We start from the raw sequence: 24,960 nt of genomic DNA, 5'->3' as shown, positions 1-24,960 counted from the left end.
TGGTGCAGTTAGCAATTTGTTGAAGCACCTGCAATGGCAGGGTTTAGAGGCTGCAAATATGTGCAGTTCTGCTGTTTGGTTGATTTATGACTCCTCCACTAAGGATAATTATTGTCCAAATTTGTGAAATATGCAGAAAAAATGGGGGGGGGGGGGGGAATAAGAGGCTGTAATATAATTAGTTACTCTTGATTACCAACTAATGTAATATCACTTTGTATAGGAGTAAAAGGTAGCTAGTAGTGATGAGCGGGCCGACCCGTAACCCGCGGGTCAACCCGCGGCGCGCGTGGTCGAGTCAGGATTTCAGAGGCAATTATGCGGGCTGCGGGTGAGCGGGTCAGCCGCACTCACACGCAAAAAAAAAAGAAAAAATCACATGCTCTTGTTTTGTCTTTATTCCTAATAAGAATAAGAATAATAACAATATAACAGTTTGAATACACTTGGGGTGTATACTTGAAGATTATTTTCTAACCTTCATGATTTTACAGAATTATAGGTACGATCCGCGGAGCTCAATAGATGTATATATGGGTTCGCGGGGCGGGTTGAGGTGGGTTGGGTTCCGTGGCGGGGCGGGGCGGGTCAAGAAAAAACCCGACCCGCACAGCACATCACTAGTAGCTAGTAACTTGTATCTGTTTACAGTTTAGGCATTTAGCAGACGCTCTTAATCCAGAGCGTCTAAGCAAGGACACAAGATAATACATCATAATACACATAATACATCAAATGCATAACATGTTTAATCTAATAATAAAGTAATACATAAGTTAACCAATAATCTAATAATAACTAATATACGTAAACCAAGAACCTATCATCAGCCTACATTGAAACTATACACACTATAGGATGCCAGGTCAACAATGACCTGGCGTCTGTCTATATAACATGCTATCTAAGTTATATTTTAGCCTTTGCATAATCCTGCAAGGTCGTAACTGTGTAGTATATCTCACCAGGTAGGCCTCAGGAATTCTGTCAGAGGTCAGAGGTCAATTATACCCAAATAAAAAATGAGGCATGTTTCAGGAGTAATTGTGTGGCCTGAAGTTTACCCTCTGCACAGATCACCTACATTTAAAACATATATACTTGTTGGGGCCTTTACTGATTGTAGAATAGGCTGACAGGAAATGGGGAGAGAGATGGGGGGGGGGGCACACAGCAAAAGGTCGGCACACAGGAAAGGTCGTCGGGATCAGGGGTTGAACCCGCGACACGCTGTCAAGTTGGATTACCAGCGTATGTGGTATGCACCTGGACCGCTAGGCCAGCGGTCGCCCCACACTCCCATTTTCTTTTAAGGAAAAGTATCAACACTACAATGAATGAAGGCCTTTTTACTTGTAGGAGTATTTCTACAAATATATAAAAGTATTGGCATCAAAATATACATTTGTCTAATTCTTACGTAAATATCAGATCTACAAGCTCACAACAACGCAACACGTTGTAATCTTGTAGATCGGCTATTTTCTAAAAAAGTTTGCCTCTGAGATGTAGTGTGGTAGAAGTATCAAATATCAACAATGGATGCTGGGGTACGTACAAGTGGTCAAGTGCAGTATTTGAGTAAATGTACTTAGTTACTTTCCAGCACTGCTGAGGTGTGAGGGGGAAAACAAGAACGAAGCCCAAGGCATCTCCAACTCACCGGTTGTGTCCCAACTGACAGTCCCTCAGCTGAGTGATGTAATCTGCCAGGCTGCTCCACAAACACACAAACAGTGTTGTTTTGTTTAATTAACTCAGGCCTTGGAGGCCATTGAAACATCCCAAGGTTGAAAAACTTGCAACAACACTAATTAAATATCACATGGGTCAATGCCTTGCTCAATCAGACGTTCTGATTTAATTGCTTATTTGACGAGATTGTCAAAAGTGTAAGCGTAATACCTTTATACAAACGCTGAATAACCCTACAGTGACTGTCTGTCTGGCCAGAGGGCCTCATCCACATCATAGGCAATGTTCTCCCTGTCCAAATGTTGAATGTTTTGAAAAAATCGGAAAAGAATCGGAATCGTGACCCCAAGAATCGGAATCGAATCGAATCGTGAGATAGCAGAAGATTCACACCCTAACAGTGACGTCGCCACAAGCCTCCTCCATGGCCTGGAGCAGTGGGACCCGGCTCTGTGGGTTCCGTTCATTTACCTTCCACCTCCAAGCTCAAAAGAACTCCTCAATGGGATTCAGGAAAGGAGAATAAGGTCGAAGGTACAGAACGGAAAAATGTGGGTGGTCCTGGAACCACTCACACTGGAGCAGCCTGGTGGTGCAAATTGCTCACCAGACCTGAATGTTTAGAGATTTGACTATTTGTGTGTTGTAGGTTGATGCTTTGAGCTTTTACGTGAGAAGTGTGTGCAACAACTGAACATTGTGTGTAGTGTTTGGACAACAAGGTGTGTTGTAGATTGATGCTTTGAGATTTTATGTGAGAAGTGTGTGCAACAACTGAACATTGTGTGTAGTGTTTGGACAACAAGGTGATAATGTAATTGACATCAGAGTGTAAAGAAGGAAAGTCAGAGTCTAATGCAGCTAAGGGAGTGTGAAGTAGTGCCAAATTGGGTGGAGCGATTAGTACATGAAGCCGAATTTTCGCCTTTTGTGTGTTAACAATTGTGAAAAACTGTAACAGTTTAACAGTGTGTGTGTGTGTGTGTGTGTGTGTGTGTGTGTGTGTGTGTGTGTGGGTGGGTGTGTGTGTGTGTGTGTGTGTGTGTGTGTGTGTGTGTGCGTGCGTGCGTGCGTGCGTGCGTGCGTGCGTGCGTGCGTGCGTGCGTGCGTGCGTGCATGCAGCCTGATCGCCATAGAATTAGTATACATTGCACGGATTTGTGCATGTCATTCCGTGCATAGTCGCCTAGAAACCCCCAAATTCCGTACATATGTAAGGGGAGTCCCACGGTGGGCGTAACCAGTCATACCTGGAAAAACCCGGAAGTAGAGCAGTCCCCACAACAAAATTTACAATTCTGTGCCTATCGGTACGTAACTCAAACGGCGCTGAGTAGGCTCAAGGGAATGTCGCAATGTTCAGGATGGCAACTCGCTCGCTTTAGCTCGCTCGGTGGTCCTTCACACGGCGACAATTCCCGGCTATGCACGGAATTTGTGGTTTTCCAGTAGTCTATGCACGGATTTTGAGAAACGTTGAAAAACGTTCAATGAGAACGTTTCCTCTGGCGATCGGGTTGGTGTGTGTGTGTTTAACAGTTTAACAGTGTGTGTGTGTGTGTGTGTGTGTGCGTGCGTGCGTGCGTGCGTGCGTGCGTGCGTGCGTGCGTGCGTGCGTGCGTGCGTGCGTGTGATGATGAAGGCTCAGGTGACAACAGGAGGACAGGAGTCCAGGCCTTTCACGGTATGCACGGGTGTTAGACAGGGTAACAGTCTTCCACGCCGACATCTCGCCACTCCGACTAGTGGCTTCCGCGTGCGGTTAGGGTTAGGGTGAGGGTTAGGTATAGGGTTCGTTAACGTCGGAAAGGCGACATGTCGGAAAGCCGCCATGTAACCGTTAGACAGGGCTGTGTACTTGCACCTGTACTCTTCAGCAACTTCCTCATCAGTGTCACATGGCGACTACACAAAGAGGTTACGATACGATACGATACAACTTTATTGTCAGCTTTCACCGAAATTTGCTTTGTGTCCATGACGTCACCGTTCAAGATACAGGCAGGACATACACAATACATTACACAAAGTACATTACAGGACATACATCACAGAAGCAGACAGAAACAAGAACAGTAGAACAAATCGTCTTGGTTTACCGATTTTGGTTTAAAAGCAGAACAGACTGATGTACAAAAGAGTTCTTTAGCCTGTTTTTCTTATATTTAGGGACTCTAAACCGCCTCCCGGAGGGCATCAGTTGATATTCATCATTTAAAACATGTAAGGGGTCAGAGGAGATGCTCTTTGCCAGTCTAAGCATACTATTGATCTGGGCCTCTTTAAAGGAACGTAACACAGCCTCGACTGGCCTACCAACTATTTTAGCGCAGATCTTAATTTGGCTATACAGTTTGTTCTTATATACCATTGATAGGCTGTTAAACCAGGCCGTGCTACAGTACAACATCACAGTTTGAACAACAGACATATAGAAAAGGTTGAGGGAAGCAGTGGTGTGTTGGTGGATTACAGGTTGGACGGGAACCAGACCTTTTCTCCGACTATGTGGCATCCGCGTGCGGTTAGGGTTAGGGTGCGGGTTTGGTTCGGGTTTACTGTTTAATGTCGGAGCACTGCGCTGTCGGAGGAATGCGCTGTCGGACTAACGTATTGCACACATTTAACATCAGGAGGCTGCAGGCTGCTACTGAGGTCAAAACTGTGAACATAGTGGAGTTACAGTATGCAGACGAATGTGCCTTTGTGGCTCATACATCAGAGGCTCTACAGGCAACATTAACAGCTGCTGTGAAGGCCTATAGCAGACTGGGTCTCACCGTGAACACTGCAAAGACAGAGATACTCTACCAGTGGAATTCCCCCCCTCCAACTCGACCACCATCACCTGTCTTTAACATTTGACAACAAGCCTTTAGCAGTAGTCCCAGACTTCAAGTATCTTGGGAGTATCCTCTCTGCAGCATGGACAATGCCGTTCAAAATCGGATAAGGTCTGCCTTAGCCTTTGGTAGACTGTGTAAGAGGGTGCATATGAACAAAGACCTCAGCATATACACCAAGGTAGCAGTCTATCAAGCCATCTGTGTCTCCACACTACACTTCTCTACGGCTGTGAAGCTTGGACCCTGTATCGCCACCACGTCCATCAGCTGGAGAACTTTCACATCAAATGACTCCGGCACATCTTTGGGCTAACCTGGTGTGATCGTGTACCACACACAGAAGTCCTGAATAGAATTGGTACCAAGAGCATGGAGGCCACATTTCTTCAGTACCAACTGAGATCGATTGGCCACACCATCAGGACGCCAGGCTTCCACGGCAACTGCTGTATGGTCAACTACGTCATGGCCAGCGAGCTGCAGGAGGTCAAAATCGGAGATACAAGGACCAGCTCAAGACAACACTCAAGAGGTGTGGAATACAGCACATGCAGTTGGAAAGCTCTGCCTCGGAGCGCCTGCTCTGGAGGCAACTTTGCCATACTGGACTTCAGCACTTTGAAGATGAGAGGAGTGAGGCAAGGGAAAGGAAACGCCAGGGGAGAAAGAGGTTCACTACAGCCAAGATCACAACTAATACTGACTTCATATGCCCTCACTGCAATAGACCATGTGGCTCTCGCGTTGGACTTCACAGTCACCTCAAAACTCAAGAAAGCATGAAATTTGGCACAAATACTCTGTAAGGGCCACTCGTCTGAAAAATAGTGCTGGCCACTCAAAAATCAAAGATGGCAACCATTTTTTTTCAAGATGTCCACAACCTTAGCAGAGCAGATAGTGATATAATCAGGTTGTGATACAAGGATGCAATTTGGCACAAATACTTTGTAAGGGCCACTCTTATGGAAAAAGGTGCTGGCCACTCAAAAATACATGATGGCCACCACCTTAGCAGAGCAGATAGTGATATAATCTTTCAGGTTGTGATACAAGCATGAAAATTGGTAGGAGCAGTGTCCATGAGTCACTTGATAAGAAAACACTCACAGACACTTGAATTTTCAAGATGGCAACCATTTTACAAGATGGCCGCCACCTTAGCGGACCAGTTAAGTTATGTCAGCATTTGGTTGGTTATAAAAGCATGAAAATTGCCACGAGCAGTCTCCAAAAGTCACGTGACAATAAAACAATCACAGACACATGAAATATCAAGATAGTGACCATTTTACAAGATGTTATGTTTGCCCAAATAGTTTTACTGGTATTTGCAACTGCACAGTGCTGTGCTGACAAAACCCATTTTGAAGCATTTGCACCTTCCACTGCACCCTTTTTTGCAGGAACATTTGGTGAGTACTTGACAACTCTCTGCAAGTGGTGGATTGGCTGTCCATTCTTTCTGATTCTGATTCTGGCTGACACTGGGTGGATTGACCCCATATGCAGCCTGTCTGATACGCAACACGTTTGGTGTGTTGAAGCAGAGCTGCACTTGTTGGAGGAATGGCTTCATATTTTGGCCTCTGCTTTTGGGCAAACATGTCAAGTCTAGCTTAATGCACACAGCTGTGCTCGATCGACCGTACATCAGGGCCATAAACTGGAAAAAAAAAGGACACATGAGTGGGACCATCAGGAAGCAAGGATAGTCAAGCCCTGTCTCTACTGCCTCTGCCCCCATGGGTGCTGTGAAAGATTACGTAATGTCATAAGGTGGTACAGGGGATGGCATGGCACCGATGGGTGGTGTGAAAGATCACGTAATGCCATAAGGTGGCACAGGGGACGGCATAGCACTGTGTATAAAATGTAGCAACTGGACAATGGATTTAGAAAGGGGAGGGGGGGTGTTAGACACAGGAGGACAGTCATGAGGGTTTCACTAGACACACACCTGCTTTCATACATGTACTCGATCTTGATATTGTTCTCTTCATTCTCTGCTTTGTCTTCCTCACCTTCCTCTTCTTGTGAGTTACAGGAACAGTTTAATCTGAACAGAGTTTATAAGGCTGGGGACTTTATTCTGGGTGGCTTGTTTTATATCCACTTCTATTCTGTCTTCCCTGAGTTGTCTTTTGCCTCCAAGCAACAGGAGCTCACTTGCTATAGGTGAGTATCACACATACAATAGCAAGCATGTATAACGTATTTGTACCATATAGGATTAGTTGATGTTGTATATTTCTACCAAGATATGTATGGTTACAGTGGAGTTTTGTGTGTTAGATTTGACATTGAAGGCTTCAGGTGTGCACAGACCATGGCCTTTGCCATTAATGAGATCAACAGAAACAGCAGCCTACTACCCAATGTGACTCTGGGATATAGTCTCTATGATACCTGCCAGACACTTGGAGTTACATTCCGTGCAGCATTATCATTGGTCACTGGGAGAGAGGAGCAGTTTCAATTGGATGAGAGATGTGTTGGCTCCCCTCCAGTGCTAGGAATTGTGGGTGCGGATTCCTCAACACGTTCTATTGCTATTGCTAGAATATTAGGTTTATACAGAGTTCCCCTGGTAAGTTTCCTACTTTAACCAAGTTTTACCATTTTGGTTATTTAGTTATTTACAAATCTAAAATATGATAAATAATGCATTTGGTCTTTATTTTACAGCTTAAAAGACATAGAGCATAATTATCGTTGCTGTCGGGCAGAAATCTCATATCTCCATATTTAAACTTGTTGTGTTTTTTCCGTAAATAAATACTGTTTCAGTGGGTTTAGTCACAATAACTTGTGACTAAATAATAAGTACATGGGGTGCACATCTTTTGTTTTCTCCCATTTCCTGAAATGTAGGTTACACCACTGTTATAATACAAAATTCATGCAACAGGTGTGCAGAACATACCGTATTTCCGTCATTCAAATATGTCTGTATTCGGCAAAGTCTGATTGTGTCAGGTATGTTTTTTATCATCAGTCAATCAAAGGTTACAATTTTAAATGGAAGTGTTGACTTCCGGCTGCTTTACACCATACTGCTTTAGTGAGTCCATTCAAATGTTTTCAGGAATAGAGAGGGGATGGGGGTGATTATACCACAGGATGAATTGTTGTATTCTCATATGCTCATATGATCATACTGTATGTTGTGTAACTTTTGCAGGTAAGTTACACTGCCACCTGCGCCTGTCTGAGTGATCATAACCAGTTTCCATCCTTCTTTAGAACAATCCCAAGTGACGCCTTCCAGGTGAATTTATATAGAATATAGATCTGCTGGTATATAGTTACAATATACATAATATTCCACACACCTCTCTGTATAGAGTGTAATCAGATATTGCATCACCTCTGATATATTTGTTAGTATTACTGCTGTAGGTCTTTATTTTCAGAATCAAAAGATAATGATTAGACATTTTCTATTGTGTATTCTGCGTAGGAGATTCACTGTGTGAACTAGAAAAAGTGCTCCTCGGAGCACAGGTCTCCGCCAGGTCAGGTACGTTATTCTGGCCTCCTGGTGGCGCTATAATAGGCCAATGTGAAAAGGGTGCCATTTATTCTTAGGTCTTTCACGGCAATCAGACACTGCATTCATGATTTGAGGCATTTTGTTCCAAAAATGTGTTTTGCTAAATTAGACCTGCTGGTGGCGCTATAACAGGCCAATGTGAAAAGGGTGGCATTTCTTCCTTGGCCTAGTGGGAATGTGCGTGTGAAATTTCACGGAAATCGCAAGCTGCGTGCATAGTTTGAGGCTTTTTGTTCAAAACGGACCAATCCTGCAAACTTTGGAAGCCAACCATAGGCAATGAGGATGGAATATGGGAAATCGGACAGATCCTTGTTGATCACATGACTATAGAGATACTGTGTACCGATTTGCATGACGTTTGGATAAAATCTGTAGGAGTAATGTAAAAAACATTGTTTTGCACAAATCGGCCTCCTGGTGGCGCTATAACAGGCCCATGTGAAAAAATTGGGGCAGAGGTTCTGAATTGGCATCCAGGGAGTGTGTGTGCAAAGTTTCGGAGCGAACGGGCCAAAGGTGCCGGAGATTAGCTGGTAACACACAGACAGGACGGACACACGGACACACGGACACACACACGGACGGACGGACGGAGGGTAAAACATACTCTCTCGCCATGCCTTCGGCCTGGCGGAGACAATAATGTAGCCTAAGCACTTATCCCTGCATTATGTCCAAAATCGGTGCGAGCTATGCTAGAGATTTGATTCATTGTGTGAATAATCTAGGCCAGGGGTGGGCAACTTTTATGATGGAGAGGGCCACTATATTTCCACACTCACTCCAGAGGGCCACATTGCATATACTGTCGGGCAGACACCTCTTATCTCCGTATTTTAACTTTTTTTTAACTTCTTCATTCTATGTCACACAAAAAGTAGCAAAAATAGCCGATCTACAAGCTCAAAACGTGTCGCAGTGCGACGCGTTTTGAGCTTGTAGATCTGCTACTTTTGCTATTTTTAAATTATATTTTTAAATTATACTTAAGTATAATTCATTTTTAAATTAATTATACTTAAGTTAACTTTATGAAGTTAAATACAAATATATTGGACATAAAAAAGACAATAGAATTGTAATATTAGTCATTAAGCTACTAATATAGACTGAAGTAATTAAAGCGGGTCATGTTTGCATGTTTGGAATTGTAACAGCTGAAATCAATAATATATCAGTATTCTGATATTAACCTGTGGGCCGCATTAAGTGAAGGTGGGGGCCGCATGTGGCCCCCAGGCCGCCAGTTGCCCATGCATAAGCACTTATCCCTTCATTATATCCAATCAGGTGCGAGCTATGCTCCAGATTATGAGGTGGTTCAAGTGGACCTGGGTAGGAATGCTGTTTGTTGATAATGACTATGGACACAATGCTGCCAGATCCTTCCAGTCTGAGCTGGCCCAGTCTGGTTTGGCTTGTCTAGCGTATGTGGAGGTTGTGCCCATGGACTCTGACCCAGATGAACTTCAGAGGATTGTCTCTGTGATGAAGAAATCCACAGCTTGTGTGGTCATTGCATTTGTATCCAGGAGCGGTATGCCTAAACTCCTGGAGGAGGTTTGTTTTATGATTTATGATGCATTCATAATGATAAGGAATATTCAATAGCAATTTAGAACACATTGTTTCAAAATAAAAAAGAAATATAATGATTTCTTGAAAAAAAATTTATACAATGTAATTGAATGACTCTCCTTAGGTTCATCAATTTGAATGCTCAGCAATTGTGTATTTTGTACACGTTTTTCTTATTTTGCTTTTCCTCTCAGTACTTCTGTGCACAATAAGCAAACAGATAATCCCATCATTCATACATCTCACTGCTATAACACTTTTTAACTAAAGTCTGTCTGTGGGTTTTATGAATATTGAACCAATGAAAGTATTAACTAAATAACTACATTGGAACACAGGTTATTTTTCCATTTCCTGAATGGTTTTGGACATACAAGGTTTTTTGTATGTCCGACATACAATAAACATTTACCAGAAACCATATTAATATATTTTGTTCAACACAATAGGTGATAAAGCAGAATGTTACAGGTCTACAATGGCTGGCCAGTGAGTCCTGGGCAACATATACTGGACTCCAGACTACTAACTTCATGCCGGTCCTGAGAGGCACCCTGGGTATCTCCATCCGTCGTGGAGAGATACCAGGTCTCAAGGACTTCTTGTTAAAAATACATCCTGACAATGACCCTGACAGAATCTATGAAAATAGCATAGTGAGTATTTTATGTAATTTACTATTTAAGCTGCAATGTAACACTGATGGCTGTTTTCAAATGTTTACAAGGTTTATTTATGTTTAAGGCTTTATTGTGTTTCTTCAGGTGAGGCAGTTTTGGGAACATACATTTCAGTGTAAATTTGCACCTCTTCTAACAGAGTGGGTGGATAATGGTGGAGTGGTGTGTACTGGACAAGAGGACATAGGAACAGCAGAAACTTCACTGTTGGATGTGTCTGACCTCAGGATAGAGTACAATGTTTACAAGGCTGTGTATGCTCTGGCCCATGCCCTCCATGACATGTTGCAATGTGTGCCAGGAAGAGGGCCTTTCATTGGGCACAGCTGTGCCAGTTTGCAGACAATACAGCCATGGCAGGTATGATATGAATTCACAGTTTACCTGTTAATGTTTCTAGTTGGACTCACATTTACATTGTTAATGTTCTTACAGTAATGTATAGCAATACTAATTACCTGGCAGTAAATGATTATCAGTGTTTGGAGCAGGAACTTGAATATTTGGTTAAAACTAAAACTGTTTTGTTAACAAGTTAAAGCTCTACCATATTGTGATAGAAATCATAGCTGTAGACCAAAGCAACAATTCCCAACCTTTTGGAATCAGGGCCCAAAGGTTTGGAATAAGTCTCGTTCTGCGTACTTCTCTTCATCACAATTTCCTAGCTTGTCTATTACCTGGAAAGGGTAAACTTCACCACATCAAATGGTGATGATGTATCATTTGATGAGAATGGTGATCCTTTACCAATCTATGATGTCATGAACTGGGTGTGGCTTCCTGATGTAAGCACGAAGGTTCACAATGTGGGTGTGGTCAAGAAATCAGCCTCTGGAGATGAAGAACTCATCCTTGATGAAGACAAAATCTTCTGGAACTTTGAATCCAAAAAGGTCACTTTGTCTTTCTAAAGTAAATAATGTTGAGCTCATGATGTGAATGTAATTCAAACTGAAACTGATCATTGTTCCTTTCCTCTGTAGCCTCCTCGGTCAGTGTGTAGTGAGAGCTGTTCCCCTGGAACCCGTGTGGCCAGAAGGAAAGGAGAACCTGTCTGCTGCTTTGACTGCATTGCTTGCTCTGAGGGAGAGATCAGCAATCAGACAGGTTGGTTGATGGATTTTGATGAGTTGATGAGTTTTTTTGGTGATAGCAAAGAAAATATTTATTTCCATTGTGGTCCTCTCGACATTATAAACACTGTAAATTGAGCATACAATCCAAACAATCTGTTTCTATTGGCCTTTCTTAGAGAGAAGCTTTCATCTTAAGAAACAAACCAAAAATACATAGGGTTGAAGATTATAAACACAATGTGGGTGATAAAGGAGTAATATCAATTCAACAGACACATAAAAAATCATGGCACTCCATTAAAGTTGGGAAAAGTGCAAGTGCAGTGCGTGTGCAAGTTCAGATGGATTGGTCAACTCACTGAGGAGATAAATGGATGCGGAGAGACTAAACAGACAGACAGACAGACAGACAGACAGACAGACAGACAGACAGTCAAAGGATAGTAGATTGGAAATGGGACATATTACGATAGTATGATGTAGCAGTGTAGGTTATCTTTAGGATGATAAAGTACTTTTCTGTCCCTTTAACCTTGCTGTCTTTGTTAGACTCTACAGAGTGCACCAGTTGTCCAGAGGACTTCTGGTCCAGTCCCCAGCGTGACCATTGTGTCCCTAAGAGCATGGAGTTCCTCTCCTACCATGAGGTCCTGGGTATCTCCTTGACAACCATCTCATTGCTAGGCACACTTAGCTGTGCCATTGTCCTGGGAATCTTCGTCTATTATCGTAACACACCCATGGTACGCGCCAACAACTCAGAACTCAGTTTCCAACTTTTGCTGTCACTGAAACTATGTTTCATGTGTTCACTTCTGTTCATTGGCCGTCCCAGGCTCTGGACATGTCAGCTGAGGCATGCAGTATTTGGGATCAGCTTTGTGCTATGTGTCTCATGTATCCTGGTAAAGACTATGGTGGTGTTGGCCGTGTTCAAATCCTCCAAGCCTGGGGGTGCAGACATTATGAAGTGGTTCGGTGCTATGCAGCAGAGAGGAACAGTTCTGGCTCTTACTTCCATCCAGGCAATAATCTGCACAGTCTGGCTTGTGTCTGCCTCACCAACTCCTCATAAAAACACACAGTACAACAGTGATAAGATAGTCTATGAGTGTGAAGTGGGATCAACGGTTGGTTTTGCAGTGTTACTAGGTTATATTGGTTTACTGGCACTCCTCAGCTTCGTCCTAGCATTCATGGCAAGGAATCTTCCAGACAACTTCAATGAAGCCAAGTTAATCACTTTTAGCATGTTGATCTTCTGTGCCGTGTGGATAGCCTTCGTCCCAGCATATATCAGCTCTCCAGGCAAATATGCGGATGTAGTGGAGGTATTTGCTATTTTAGCATCTAGCTTTGGCCTTTTGGTGGCACTGTTTGGACCAAAGTGTTATATAATGCTTTTGAAACCTGAGAGAAACACTAAGAAGTCCATCATGGGTCGTGGTACCACCAAGTCATAGAAGCAAAAATGCAATAATAATGTAATTACCGTTCATTTAATAAAACATATATAAATTGATATGAAATGACCATGTAAGTAATATATTTAGTTTTCTACCAAATTAAACCAAAAGCAGTACATGAAAAGCAAACTTCTATTTTCGGTAAATAAAAGTTTGTGAAACGTTTATTACCCTTCCTAAAAGGCTATGCTTGGTTATTTTGGACCTACAGTATACAGTAGATACGAAAATATAGCACTTCTTCATTAGCCATTTGGCAAATGTACACGTAAGCTTAATTTTTCTAATTTAATTATTTTTTTAAGGCTTCCGGTTTCAACAAGTTAAAGCTGCTTCATGTGACATTGTCATGGTCAAAAGGCCTGAAAACAATATGCTCTGTATGAAAGTTTCATAACACAACCAACCAGCGTGCACGTGAGAGCCATTCATGTTGATTTTTCTATATCGTGTTTATAACTGCTGGTCAAAGTCAGAGCTCATCCTTCTGTGTTTCTGTTGAAACACCATGTCCCGTGTCCCTTGCTTCTCATCCTCCCATAGCCTTGTTTCCCACTATGTGGATTATTCCGTGCAAGAAAAACACCATTGACTTCATGATGCATAGTGTAGCAATGCCATGAACTCATTTTCAGTGTGACAGAAATGAGTATATGAGTTAATAGTTTTCTCCAATATTCATCTTAATCCAAGTTAAAATAAAGCAATTATATGTACTAATATTGTTTTCATAATTCTATTGCAGACAAAATGTAAATATACATTAGTTGAATATGTATTTGTTACCAAAAAGTTCTTAAATTAGTTTTTACTGTAGCTATGAACTGTAGGGAGTGTAGGCCTATTTATGATTACATTAATGTGTACTGTACAGACTGGTGTTTTATATTTATGATAAAATTCACATTCACAGTGTGTAAACCTGAACAATTATCCTAGTCTGGTACTCTGAGATGTCTGGTACACTAGCTGTGTCAAATGCCTAATTTATGCTCCGTCGTATAACAGTGTTAATTCTTAGCCTTGCTAAGCTAACTGGTTAGCTAGCATACAATGCACATTGAACTACAATACTCAAATAGTAACTTGTTTGGTAATGACGGCTAATAAACATACTCTCAGATCTAGTCTTATAAACCTTTAAATTACTAACATTTATAAACATCAGGAAGTCATGCTCCTGGCATATCTGGTCATGTGACTCTGATACTTCAAATTGCCATGGCAACCACGGTTGTTGTTTGGGGGGAAAAAACACGTTGTTGTTCTCTAAGATGTTTGGTGTGATGGTAATGACAGATGCATGAGGGACATTGATATATATTCAAATTGCACATAAATAAACAAGATGAAATTGAACTAGATAAAGTCTCTGCCAGGTCTGGTAGGTTATTATGGCCTCCTGGTGAAGCTATAATAAGCCAATTTGAAAAGGGTGCCATTTCTTGTTAGGCCTCATGGCAATCGGACACTGCATTCATGATTTGAGGCATTTTGTTCCAAAATTGTGGTTTGCTAAATTAGACATGGTGGTGGCGCTGTAACAGGCCAATGTGAAAAGGGTGGCATTTGTTCCTCGGCCAAGTAGGAAAGTGCATGCAAAATTTCATGGAAATCGCACACTGCGTTCATGATTTGAGGAATTTTGTTCAAAACGGACCTATCCTGCATGAACTTTGGAAGCCAATGTTTGCCAAGTAGGATGGAATATGAAATATCGGACACATCCATCTTGATCACATGACTATAGAGATACTGTGTACCGATTTGCGTAATTTTTGGACAGAATCTGAAGGAATAAGAGGAAAAAAATGTTTTACAAAAGTCAGCCTCCTGGTGGCGCTGTAAAAGGCATATGAGAAAAATGCAGGGCAAACATTTTTCCTTGGCCTCTAGGGAGTGTGCGTGCAAAGTCACGCAGATCGGTGCAGTTATAGGTAAAAACGGACGGACGGACTGACGGCAAGACATACTTTATCGCCATGCCAATTTCGGCCTGGCGGAGACAAATATGAGGAAAATGCAAAGTACATTTACAAAGAATTTTACAATTTCTATTATTATTACTTAATAATGGAGAATTTACTTTCCAACATTTTTTTCCCATGGCTATTACAACCTAGCCCTAATAAATGAAGTCTTTCCGAAAAAGAAAAAAAAAACTCCTGCAGTTGATGAATCACCCATATATATATATATATATATAGTGTGTGTCTGTCTGTCTGTCTGTCTGTCTGTCTGTCTGTCTGTCTGTCTGTCTGTCTGTGTGTGTGTGTGTGTGTGTGTGTGTGTGTGTGTGTGTGTGTGTGTGTGTGTGTGTGTGTGTGTGTGTGTGTGTGTGTGTGTGTGTGTGTGTGTGTGTGTGGGTGTGTGTGTGTGTGTGCGTGCGTGCGTGCGTGTGTGTGTGTGTTGCCAATGTAGCCCTGGTAAGGTAGTTTGATTGACACATTATAGGACACACACAACATAACGTTTTATATGAAAGGATTGCTAGTGTATGTTAAGCCCTGCCTCTATTGCCTCTGGTGTGAATGATTATGTAGTGGTGGGGATGACACAGCGCTGTGTATAAAATGCAGCTACTGAACAATAGATTTAGAATGGGGGGAGGGTGTTAGACAGGGGAGGACAGTCATGAGGGCTTCTGTAGACACACACCTATTTTCATACATGTACTTGACCTTGATATTGTTCTCTTCCTTCTCTGCTTTGTCTTCCTCACCGTCCTCTTCTTGTGAGTTACAGGAACAGTTTAATCTGAACAGAATTTATAAGGCTGGAGACTTTATTCTGGGTGGCTTGTTTTATATCCACTTCTATTCTGTCTTCCCTGAGTTGTCTTTCACCTCCAAACAACAGGAGCCCACTTGCTATAGGTGAGTATCACAAATACAATAGCAAGCAAGACAATAGGTAACTTGTTTTAGCACCAGAGGATTAGTTGATGTAGATTTCTACCACAATATTAATATTGAAAGTTACAGACAAGTTCTGTGTGTTAGATTTGACATTGATGGCTTCAGGTGTGCACAGACCATGGCCTTTGCCATTACTGAGATCAACAGAAACACCAGTCTGCTACCCAATGTGACTCTGGGATATAGTCTCTATGATACCTGTGTGACGCTTGGAGTTGCATTCCGTGCAACATTGTCATTGGTCACTGGGAGAGAGGAACAGTTTCAATTGCATGAGAGATGTGTTGGCTCCCCTCCAGTGCTAGGAATTGTGGGTGCATATTCCTCAACAAGTTCTATTGCTATTGCTAGAATATTAGGTTTATACAGAGTGCCCCAGGTAAGTTTCCTATTTGAACCCCCTTTTACCATGACATATTTAATGCCTATAATTTTGGTCACTTTGTTATTTACTAATCTAAAATATGACAAATAATGCATTTCGTCTTTTTCACACCTTAAAAGATATAGAACATAATCGTTGCTGTCGAGCAGAACACTTTTTCGTATAAATGCCCTTCTTTGTCATACTACAGTGTCACACAAAAGTACCAAAAATAGCCGATCTACAAGCTTACAACCTGACACGATACGAAACGTTGTGATCTTGTAGATCTGCTATGTTTGGTATTTTTGAAAAATGTAAAAGTTTAAAGGTTAAAGTGTTTTTGTGGGTTGTATGAATATTGAACCAATGAAAAGTATTAACAAGATCCCCCATTTTGTGAAAAGTAACCGTTTTGGACAGAAGAGTTTTCCCCTGGTTCACAGAAGTAATTTCTCTACGGAGAATAACATTGCGTCATCTTAGAATCGCCTCATGTAAGAATCGTGCAAATTGTCCTGGCAATATTGTCAGGGAGGTGGCTCTGTATCGTTTACGATAGTCAGTCACTCATATTTGATACAGTCTATTTCTGGCGAAAATTTTACTAAATCGGCGGGGGTAACTTTAGCATTTTCTCACCGTCAGTTGATGATTCATAATCCATGTGTCAAACAGCCGGGATCATTTGTTTATTTTTGAAACACAGTTCTTATTTGACACGATATTAAACAAGTCTATGGCAATTCAGAATGGGGGCAAAAAAACGTGACCCAGGTAGGATGCGTAAATTACGTCAGACTCTATATGCTCTATATGACTTTCAGCTAGAGCATGTGAACAGAGCTGGCAGATTTTTAATGGAGCGTGAAGCAGCTTTTCAGAAGGTAGGAGCAGAGAGAGAGAGAGAGAGAGAGAGGGGGGGCGGGGTCTGATTGTGACACTGGTATTATTGTTATTCTCACATGCTCATATGCTATTATTCTCTGTTTTCAATGGACAGTTGTTAATTATTATATATATTAGAGAACAGATGTGTTGTACCTTTTGTAGGTCAGTTACTTTTCCACCTGCGCCTGTCTGAGCGACCATAACCAGTTCCCATCCTTCTATAGAACAATCCCGAGTGACGCCTTCCAGGTGAATTTATATAGACTATAGATCTGTTGGTATATAGTAGTACAGTGGTTCTCTTATACTTTTTCAAGTCATATCATATGTTTCCAAAGTATATCAAAATGTTCAAGAATTATTTTCTTGAAATAACAGATGTACAAGCTCACATAGTTATGAGCTTGTTGTCTCCGCCAGGCCGATAGGCATGGCGAGAGAGTATGTTTTACCCTCCGTCCGTCCGTCCGTCCGTCCGTCCGTCCGTCCTTGTGTGTGTGTGTGTGTGTGTCCGTCCTTCTGTCTGTGATCAGCTAATCTCCGCCACCGTTGGCCCGGTCGCTGTGAAACTGCCCACACACACTCCCTGGATGCCACAGCAGAACCTCTGCCCCACATTTTTCAGATCAGCCTGTCATAGCGCCACCATGAGGCCGACTTTTGCAGAACACATTTTTTTATTGTTACTCCTACAGATTTTCTCCAAATAACACACACATCGGTACACAGTATCTCTAAAGCCATGTGATCAACACGGATCTGTCCGATTTTGCATATTCCATCCTGATTGGCTAAGATTGGCTTCCAAAGTTAGCAGGATTGGTTCATTTTGAACAAAATGCCTCAAATCATGAACGCAGCATGCACTTTCCGTGCAATTTTCCACGTACATTCCCACTTGGCCCAGGAAGAAATGTCACTGGAAACCTTCAAATCAGCCTCATGGTGGCGCTATAACAGGCCGATTCACGTTTTTAGCTATAACTGCACCGATCTGCGTGTAACTTTGCATGCACACTCCTTAGAGACCAAGGAAAAACCTTTGCCGTGCATTTTTCACATAATGCCTTTTAGAGCGCCACCAGGAGGCTGAGTTTTGAAGAACACATGTTTTGCTCTTACTCCTTCAGATTCTGTTCAAAAATCACGCAAATCAGTACACAGTCTCTCTATAGTCATGTGATCAAGATGGATGTGTCCGATATTTCATATTCTATCCTACTTGGCTAACATTGGCTTCTAAAGTTTGCAGGATAGGTCCGTTTTGAACAAAATTCCTCAAATCATGAACGCAGTGTGCGATTTCTGTGAAATTTTGCACACACATTCCCACTAGGCCGAGGAAGAAATGCCACCCTTTTCACATTGGCCTGTTATAGCGCCACCAGCTGGTCTAATTTAGCAAACCACATTTTTGGAACAAAATGCCTCAACTCATGAATGCAGTGTCCGATTGCCGTGCAAGGCCTAAGAAGAAATGGCACCCTTGTCACATTGGCCTATTATAGCGCCACCAGGAGGCCATAATACCAGGAGGCCGCTGACCTGGCGGAGACTTGTGCTCTGAGGAGCACTTTTTCTAGTATTTTGTCTCTTTTCAAATAGCCAATGTAATCTATATAGGGATAAAGTGGTTAACTGATTTTGATCAACCTAGAACCCCCTCAACGACACCTGGGGGTCCCTGGACCCCACTTTGAGAATCACTGTAGTAGTATATGTTAAACACACTTTTAAAATACCTCCCTCTATTGAGTTTATTACGGTATTGCATATCTTGTTAATATTACTGCTGTAGCTGAAGGTCTTTATTGACAGCATCAAAAGAGAATGATTAGACCGTTTCTATTGTGGAATCCGTGTAGGAGATTCACTGATTCACTATGTGAATAATGTAGCCTAAGCACGTATCCCTCCATTATATCCAACCAGGTGCGAGCTATGCTCCAGATTATGAAGTGGTTCAGGTGGACCTGGGTAGGAATGCTGTTCAATGATAATGACTATGGACACAATGCTGCCAGATCCTTCCAGTCTGAGCTGGCCCAGTCTGGTTTGGCTTGTCTAGCGTATGTGGAGGTTGTGCCCATGGACTCTGACCCAGATGAACTTCAGAGGATTGTCTCTGTGATGAAGAAATCCACAGCTCGTGTGGTCATTGCATTTCTAATTGATAGCCGTTTGGCTAAACTCCTGGAGGAGGTTTGGTTTATTATTCACGATGCATTCATAATTACAAGGAATATGAAATTAGCTATATTGAAGGGTACACATTATTTCATAATACATTTTTAAAGCATTTTTATGCAATGCAATTTAATCAATTTAAATGCTCAGTAAGGGTGTGCTTATTTTACGCATGTTCGTATTTCCCTTTTGATCTCAGTACATCTGTATACAATAAGCAAACAGATAATAACATCAATCAAACATCTTACTGTTATAACCAATTATTAAAAAGGTCTGTGTGGGTTTTGAACCTATGAAAAGTAATAACAAGAGTTTGTGACTAAATAATAATTACATTGGATCCATTTGAACACATAGGTTCAGTTTTGGACATACAAGGTTTCTGTCAAACAGAAATACATACTAATATATTTTGTTCAACACAATAGGTGGTAAAGCAAAATGTGACAGGTCTGCAATGGCTGGCCAGTGAGGCGTGGACAGTATCGGCCATACTCCAGACTCCTAACTTCATGCCGTACCTGAGAGGCACCCTGGGTATTGCCATCCGTCGTGGAGAGATACCAGGTCTCAAGGACTTCTTGTTAAAAATACATCCTGAAAATGACCCTGACAACAGCCATGAAAATAGCATTGTGAGTATTTTTGGTTTATTGTCTCCGCCAGGCCGAAGGCATGGCAAGAGAGTATGTTTTACCCCCTGTCCATCCGTCCGTCCTTCTGTCTGAACAGCTGATATCCGGCACCGTTGGCCCGGTCGCAACGAAACTGTGCACACACTCCCTGGATGCCAATTCCGAACCTCTGCCACAAATTGTTCACACAGCGCTACCATGAGGCCGATTTCTAACCTGGCGGAGACCTGTGCTCCGAGGAGCACTTTTTCTAGTTTGATATTAAACTAGTTTATTTATGTTTAAGTCTAAATTGTGTTTCTTCAGGTGAGGCAGTTTTGGGAGCACACGTTTCAGTGTAAGTTTGCACCCCTTCCTACAGAGTGGGTGGATAATGGTGGAGGGGTGTGTACTGGACAAGAGGACCTAGGCACAGCAGAAACTTCACTGTTGGATGTGTCTGACCTCAGACCAGAGTATAATGTGTACAAGGCTGTGTATGCTCTGGCCCATGCCCTCCATGACATGTTGCAATGTGTGCCAGGAAAAGGGCCTTTCATTGGGCACAGCTGTGCCAGTTTGCAGACAATACAACTATGGCAGGTATGATATGAATTCACAGTTTACCTGTAAATGTTTCTAGTTTGACTCAAATTTAGCCTAATAGTGAATATGTAGATATGACATTGGTAAAATACATGTAATGTACACAGTTTTTGAATACTGATTGTACTATGGATACTGTTGATAAAATAAAATAAATAAAACTAATGTTCTGATAGTGATGTGTAGTAATGCTAATTGCTTGGCAGTATGTTCTGATAAGTGATGTGTAGTAATACTAATTGCTTGGCAGTAAATGTTTGTCAGTGTTTGGTTAAAACAAAATGTGTTTTGTAAAAATAACATGCTATAGAGCACCGAAGTCTGACGTAATTTACACGTACCTAGGTTTGTCTACCCCCATTCTGAATCCCCATAGAAGAATTTAACATCGCGTCAAATAAGAACTGTGTTCCAAAAATAAACAAATGACCCCCGGCGGTAACTCTTATGGATATGAAGCATCAACCGACGGTGAGAAAACGATAATGTTACTTCCGCCAAATTAGTTTTGCCAGAAACAGACTGTATCAAATATAAGTGACTGACTATCATAAACGATACAGAACCTCCTCCCTGACATTATCGAGACAGTTTGTTTATTTTTGGACCACAATTCTTATATGAGACGATTCTATGATGACCCAATGTTATTCTCCATAGCGGGGAGAAAAAAAAGAGTCTGAGCGATCACAATGCATTGCATTTACAATGTAGCAAGGTAATCACATACATGGAATGCAAACAATATACTATAAATAATATTCTGTACATTGAAATTCTAGGATACCAGGTAGAAAATGAACCTAACATCTGTTTAAATGACATAGCAATAGCAGAAGGTGGGGGTAGGCAACAGGGATAGGCATATGCTTACATATTTGTTTTCACAAGACATACTTGTACACATACAATATAATTGAATTGGCTGAAAAGGATCTAACAAGTCTTAGGATTCTTTTCTAGCCAAGCCGTTTCTGCTGGAGGTAAAATCACCATGTTAGACTGCAGGCTGACTAGGGCGGGCCATAGAGGAGAGCCTCTTGCTGTCGTCACTAATCACATGACCCCTAAAAAAGCTTGGTTCTCGTGCTTTTGGCTGCAAATCAGAAATAAATTATATAAATCACATAGCTAAATGTTGACAATGAGTGTTAATCCCCTTTAAGTTCTTCATAACTTTCCTTATCACGATTTCTAGCTTGTCTATTACCTGGAAAAGGTCAACTTCACCACATCAGTTGGTGATGATGTATCATTTGATGAGAATGGTGATGCTTCACCAATCTATGATGTATTGAACTGGGTGTGGCTCCCTGATGGAAGCATGAAGGTTCACAATGTGGGCGTGGTCAAGAAGTCAGCCTCCGGATATGAAGAACTCATCCTTGATGAAGACACCATTTTCTGGAACTTTGAATCCAAAAAGGTCACTTTGGCTTTGGCCTGATGCTGAGCTCATGGTGTGAATGTAATTCAGACTGAAACTGATCATTGTTCCTTTCCTCTGTAGCCTCCTCGGTCAGTGTGCAGTGAGAGCTGTTCCCCTGGAACCCGTGTGGCCAGAAGGAAAGGAGAACCTGTCTGCTGCTTTGACTGCATTGCTTGTTCTGAGGGAGAGATCAGTAATGAGACTGGTAATTTCATATTATGTATGTACAGGGATGTTCAAAGGCCTGTGTCCTGCGTCTCTGACGCACATTGTTGAGAAAGGACGCATTCATGTCACCGTTGTGGCGTCCATGGGACGCACTACAGTTGTCACCAACAACAGAAAAAAATATAAAAATATTTGGATTTACAAATCCACGGGACACCACCATTTTGCATGGCCACATCCTACTTTATCCTACTTTATAAACAATAAAATCCACGTAGAAAACAATAATAATCCACGGGAGCCGCCATCCGGGCATGCTCACAGTTCAGACCGAATTCTTTGGGGTAACGTGTTTGCATGTAACACAACAAGGGCCGTCCGCGGATTTGAAATGTGACGTCTCTATGCCGTGACGTCACAGACCTGATTCTATGGGTAACACATTTGAAAATAACAAATGTGAATTAAAAATAAACGATAAAAATAAAAGATTAATGTTAGTGCTGTAATCTTCATCACATCACATCCTCTGTATCTACTATATAGTTGCATTCGTTTTTAGTTTTTATGTATTTATTGTGTATAAACAATGCAAATATGTATTAACAGTTCAAACTGGCACAGCTAAAAATAATTGGAATATAGATTTCATATAGCCAAAATACTATGAAATATCATATTTCATAGTATACATACTACACATTATATGTAGTATGAAACATTGATGTTGTGATAACCATATAAGATGAAACACAAGTTAAACGCTGTGATTTTTTTTGGGACTCATAACATGTCCCTGGGACCATAGGGTTGACCCCCCTGGGACACATAAAAGATCACCCTTGGGTCCCAGGACCCATTACATTGAAAACCTAGCAACATCACTGTATGTACCGTAGGTTATCTTTAGAATGATACTGTACTTGTCTGTCCCTTTAATATTATCTTCTTTATTAGACTCTACAGAGTGCACCAGTTGTCCAGAGGATTTCTGGTCCAGTCCCCAGCGTGACCACTGTGTCCCTAAGATCATGGAGTTCCTCTCCTACCATGAGGGCCTGGGTATCTCCTTGACAACCATCTCACTGCTAGGCACCCTTATCTGTGCCATTGTCCTGGGAATCTTCATCTATCATCGAGACACACCCATGGTACGCGCCAACAACTCAGAACTCAGTTTCCAACTTTTGCTGTCACTGATACTGTGTTTCATGTGTTCACTTCTGTTCATTGGCCGTCCCAGGCTCTGGACTTGTCAGCTGAGGCATGCAGCTTTTGGGATCAGCTTTGTGCTGTGTGTCTCATGTATCCTGGTAAAGACTATGGTGGTGTTGGCCGTGTTCAAGGCCTCCAAGCCTGGGGGTGCAGACATTATGAAGTGGTTTGGTGCTAAGCAGCAGAGAGGAACAGTTCTGATTCTTACTTCCATCCAGGCAATAATCTGCACAGCCTGGCTTGTGTCAGCCTCACCAACTCCTCATAAAAATACACAATACAACAGTGATAAGATAGTCTATGAGTGTTATGTGGGATCAACAGTTGGTTTCGCAGTGTTACTAGGTTATATTGGTTTTCTGGCACTCCTCAGTTTCGTCCTAGCATTCATGGCAAGGAATCTTCCAGACAACTTTAATGAAGCCAAGTTAATCACTTTCAGTATGTTGATCTTCTGTGCCGTGTGGATAGCGTTCATCCCAGCATATATCAGCTCTCCAGGCAAATATGCAGATGTAGTGGAGGTATTTGCTATTTTAGCATCTAGTTTTGGCCTTTTGTTGTCGCTGTTTGGCCCAAAGTGTTATGTAATCATTTTTAAACCTGAGAGAAACACTAAGAAGTCCATCATGGGTCGCTGTCCCAACAAGATGTAGAAGCAGAAATTCAATGATAACACATTTTCTGTGTATTTTATAACAATACAATATAGATTAGATTGATTATAACCTTGTTAGTAATGGATTTTGTTTTTTATCTAAGTAAACTAAAAGCAGTAATCTGGATGCAAACACCAATTATCTGTCATAAATAAACATTGGTGAAAAGGTTTGGTGATTTTGGTGACCTACATATAGATGAGAGAAGAATTGCACTCCTTCATGGGTCAAAGTAATAGAGGTATGTAAGTGGCAAATTGGCAAACGTACACTTAAGCTATTATTTGTACACCTGCATACATTTTTTGAAGGCTTCTGTTCTAAACTATTTAAAGCTGCTTTGTGTGACATTTTCATTGTCAAAAAAACGCCTGAAAAACAACGCTATTGTGCCAACCAGTGTGCACGTGTTGGTCATACATATTTCTTTTTTATAGCATGTTTAAGAAAGTGGAGCATATCATTCCCAGTTCTTATGTGCTCAAAATACTACCGTTGGTCTATAAAGCTTTAAATGGTGTGGGGCCAAAATGCATTTCTGATCTTGTACTATATGAACCATCCAGACCTCTCAGGTCATCTGAGAAAGGTCTGCTTTCTGTCCCTATAAACAAAAATAAAGGTAGGAAGCAGGATTTAGTTCTTTCTTATGCACCATATCTGGAACAAACTCCCAGAAAACTGCAGGTCCCTCTTATTTATTTTAAGACATAACTAAATACCATTCTGTTTTCCGCTGCCTTTGATTGAGTTATTTTCCTTTTTCTCTTTTCTTTTCTCTTCTGCACTGTAACTGTATAAATGTTTACTTATTTTGTTTTATGCATCCTAATTAAGGGTTTCGAGGCCTATAAGGCTCGAAGCCTTATTGCATCTCTTGGCTTTCACTATTATTATTATTCTTCCGCCGTTTTTTCTGTCCTGGCCTAACCGTGTGGTCACTTTTTACGAAACTCTGCAATATGGTAGAGGGCTATGCCAAACGGCGAAGACACGAAACTCA

General features: G+C 41.6%; 2 protein-coding genes across 2 annotated transcripts; both read left to right on the top strand.

Moving 5' to 3' along the window:
- Window positions 1-4,910: 4,910 nt before the first annotated feature.
- Window positions 4,911-23,954, top strand: LOC311044853 (extracellular calcium-sensing receptor-like; the record flags this gene model as incomplete). Its single annotated transcript, XM_084056668.1, has 10 exons — window positions 4,911-5,174; window positions 6,589-6,719; window positions 6,837-7,131; window positions 7,726-7,812; window positions 19,009-19,278; window positions 19,695-19,901; window positions 20,208-20,483; window positions 21,685-21,912; window positions 21,997-22,120; window positions 23,041-23,954. The coding sequence occupies 10 exons, from the start codon at window positions 4,911-4,913 to the stop codon at window positions 23,952-23,954; spliced, it is 2,796 nt and encodes a 931-aa protein (XP_083912794.1).
- LOC311045906 (extracellular calcium-sensing receptor-like) lies at window positions 9,400-12,900 on the top strand (the record flags this gene model as incomplete). Its single annotated transcript, XM_084057980.1, has 6 exons — window positions 9,400-9,660; window positions 10,128-10,266; window positions 10,498-10,718; window positions 11,027-11,254; window positions 11,345-11,468; window positions 11,987-12,900. 6 exons carry the CDS (start codon window positions 9,400-9,402, stop codon window positions 12,898-12,900), a joined length of 1,887 nt encoding a protein of 628 aa, XP_083914106.1.
- Window positions 23,955-24,960: the final 1,006 nt, after the last annotated feature.

This window comes from Gymnoscopelus microlampas (genome assembly GCF_963454915.1).
Source record: "Gymnoscopelus microlampas genome assembly, chromosome: 5".
NCBI lineage: Eukaryota > Metazoa > Chordata > Actinopteri > Myctophiformes > Myctophidae > Gymnoscopelus > Gymnoscopelus microlampas.
This window is presented reverse-complemented; position numbering and strand designations above follow the sequence as displayed.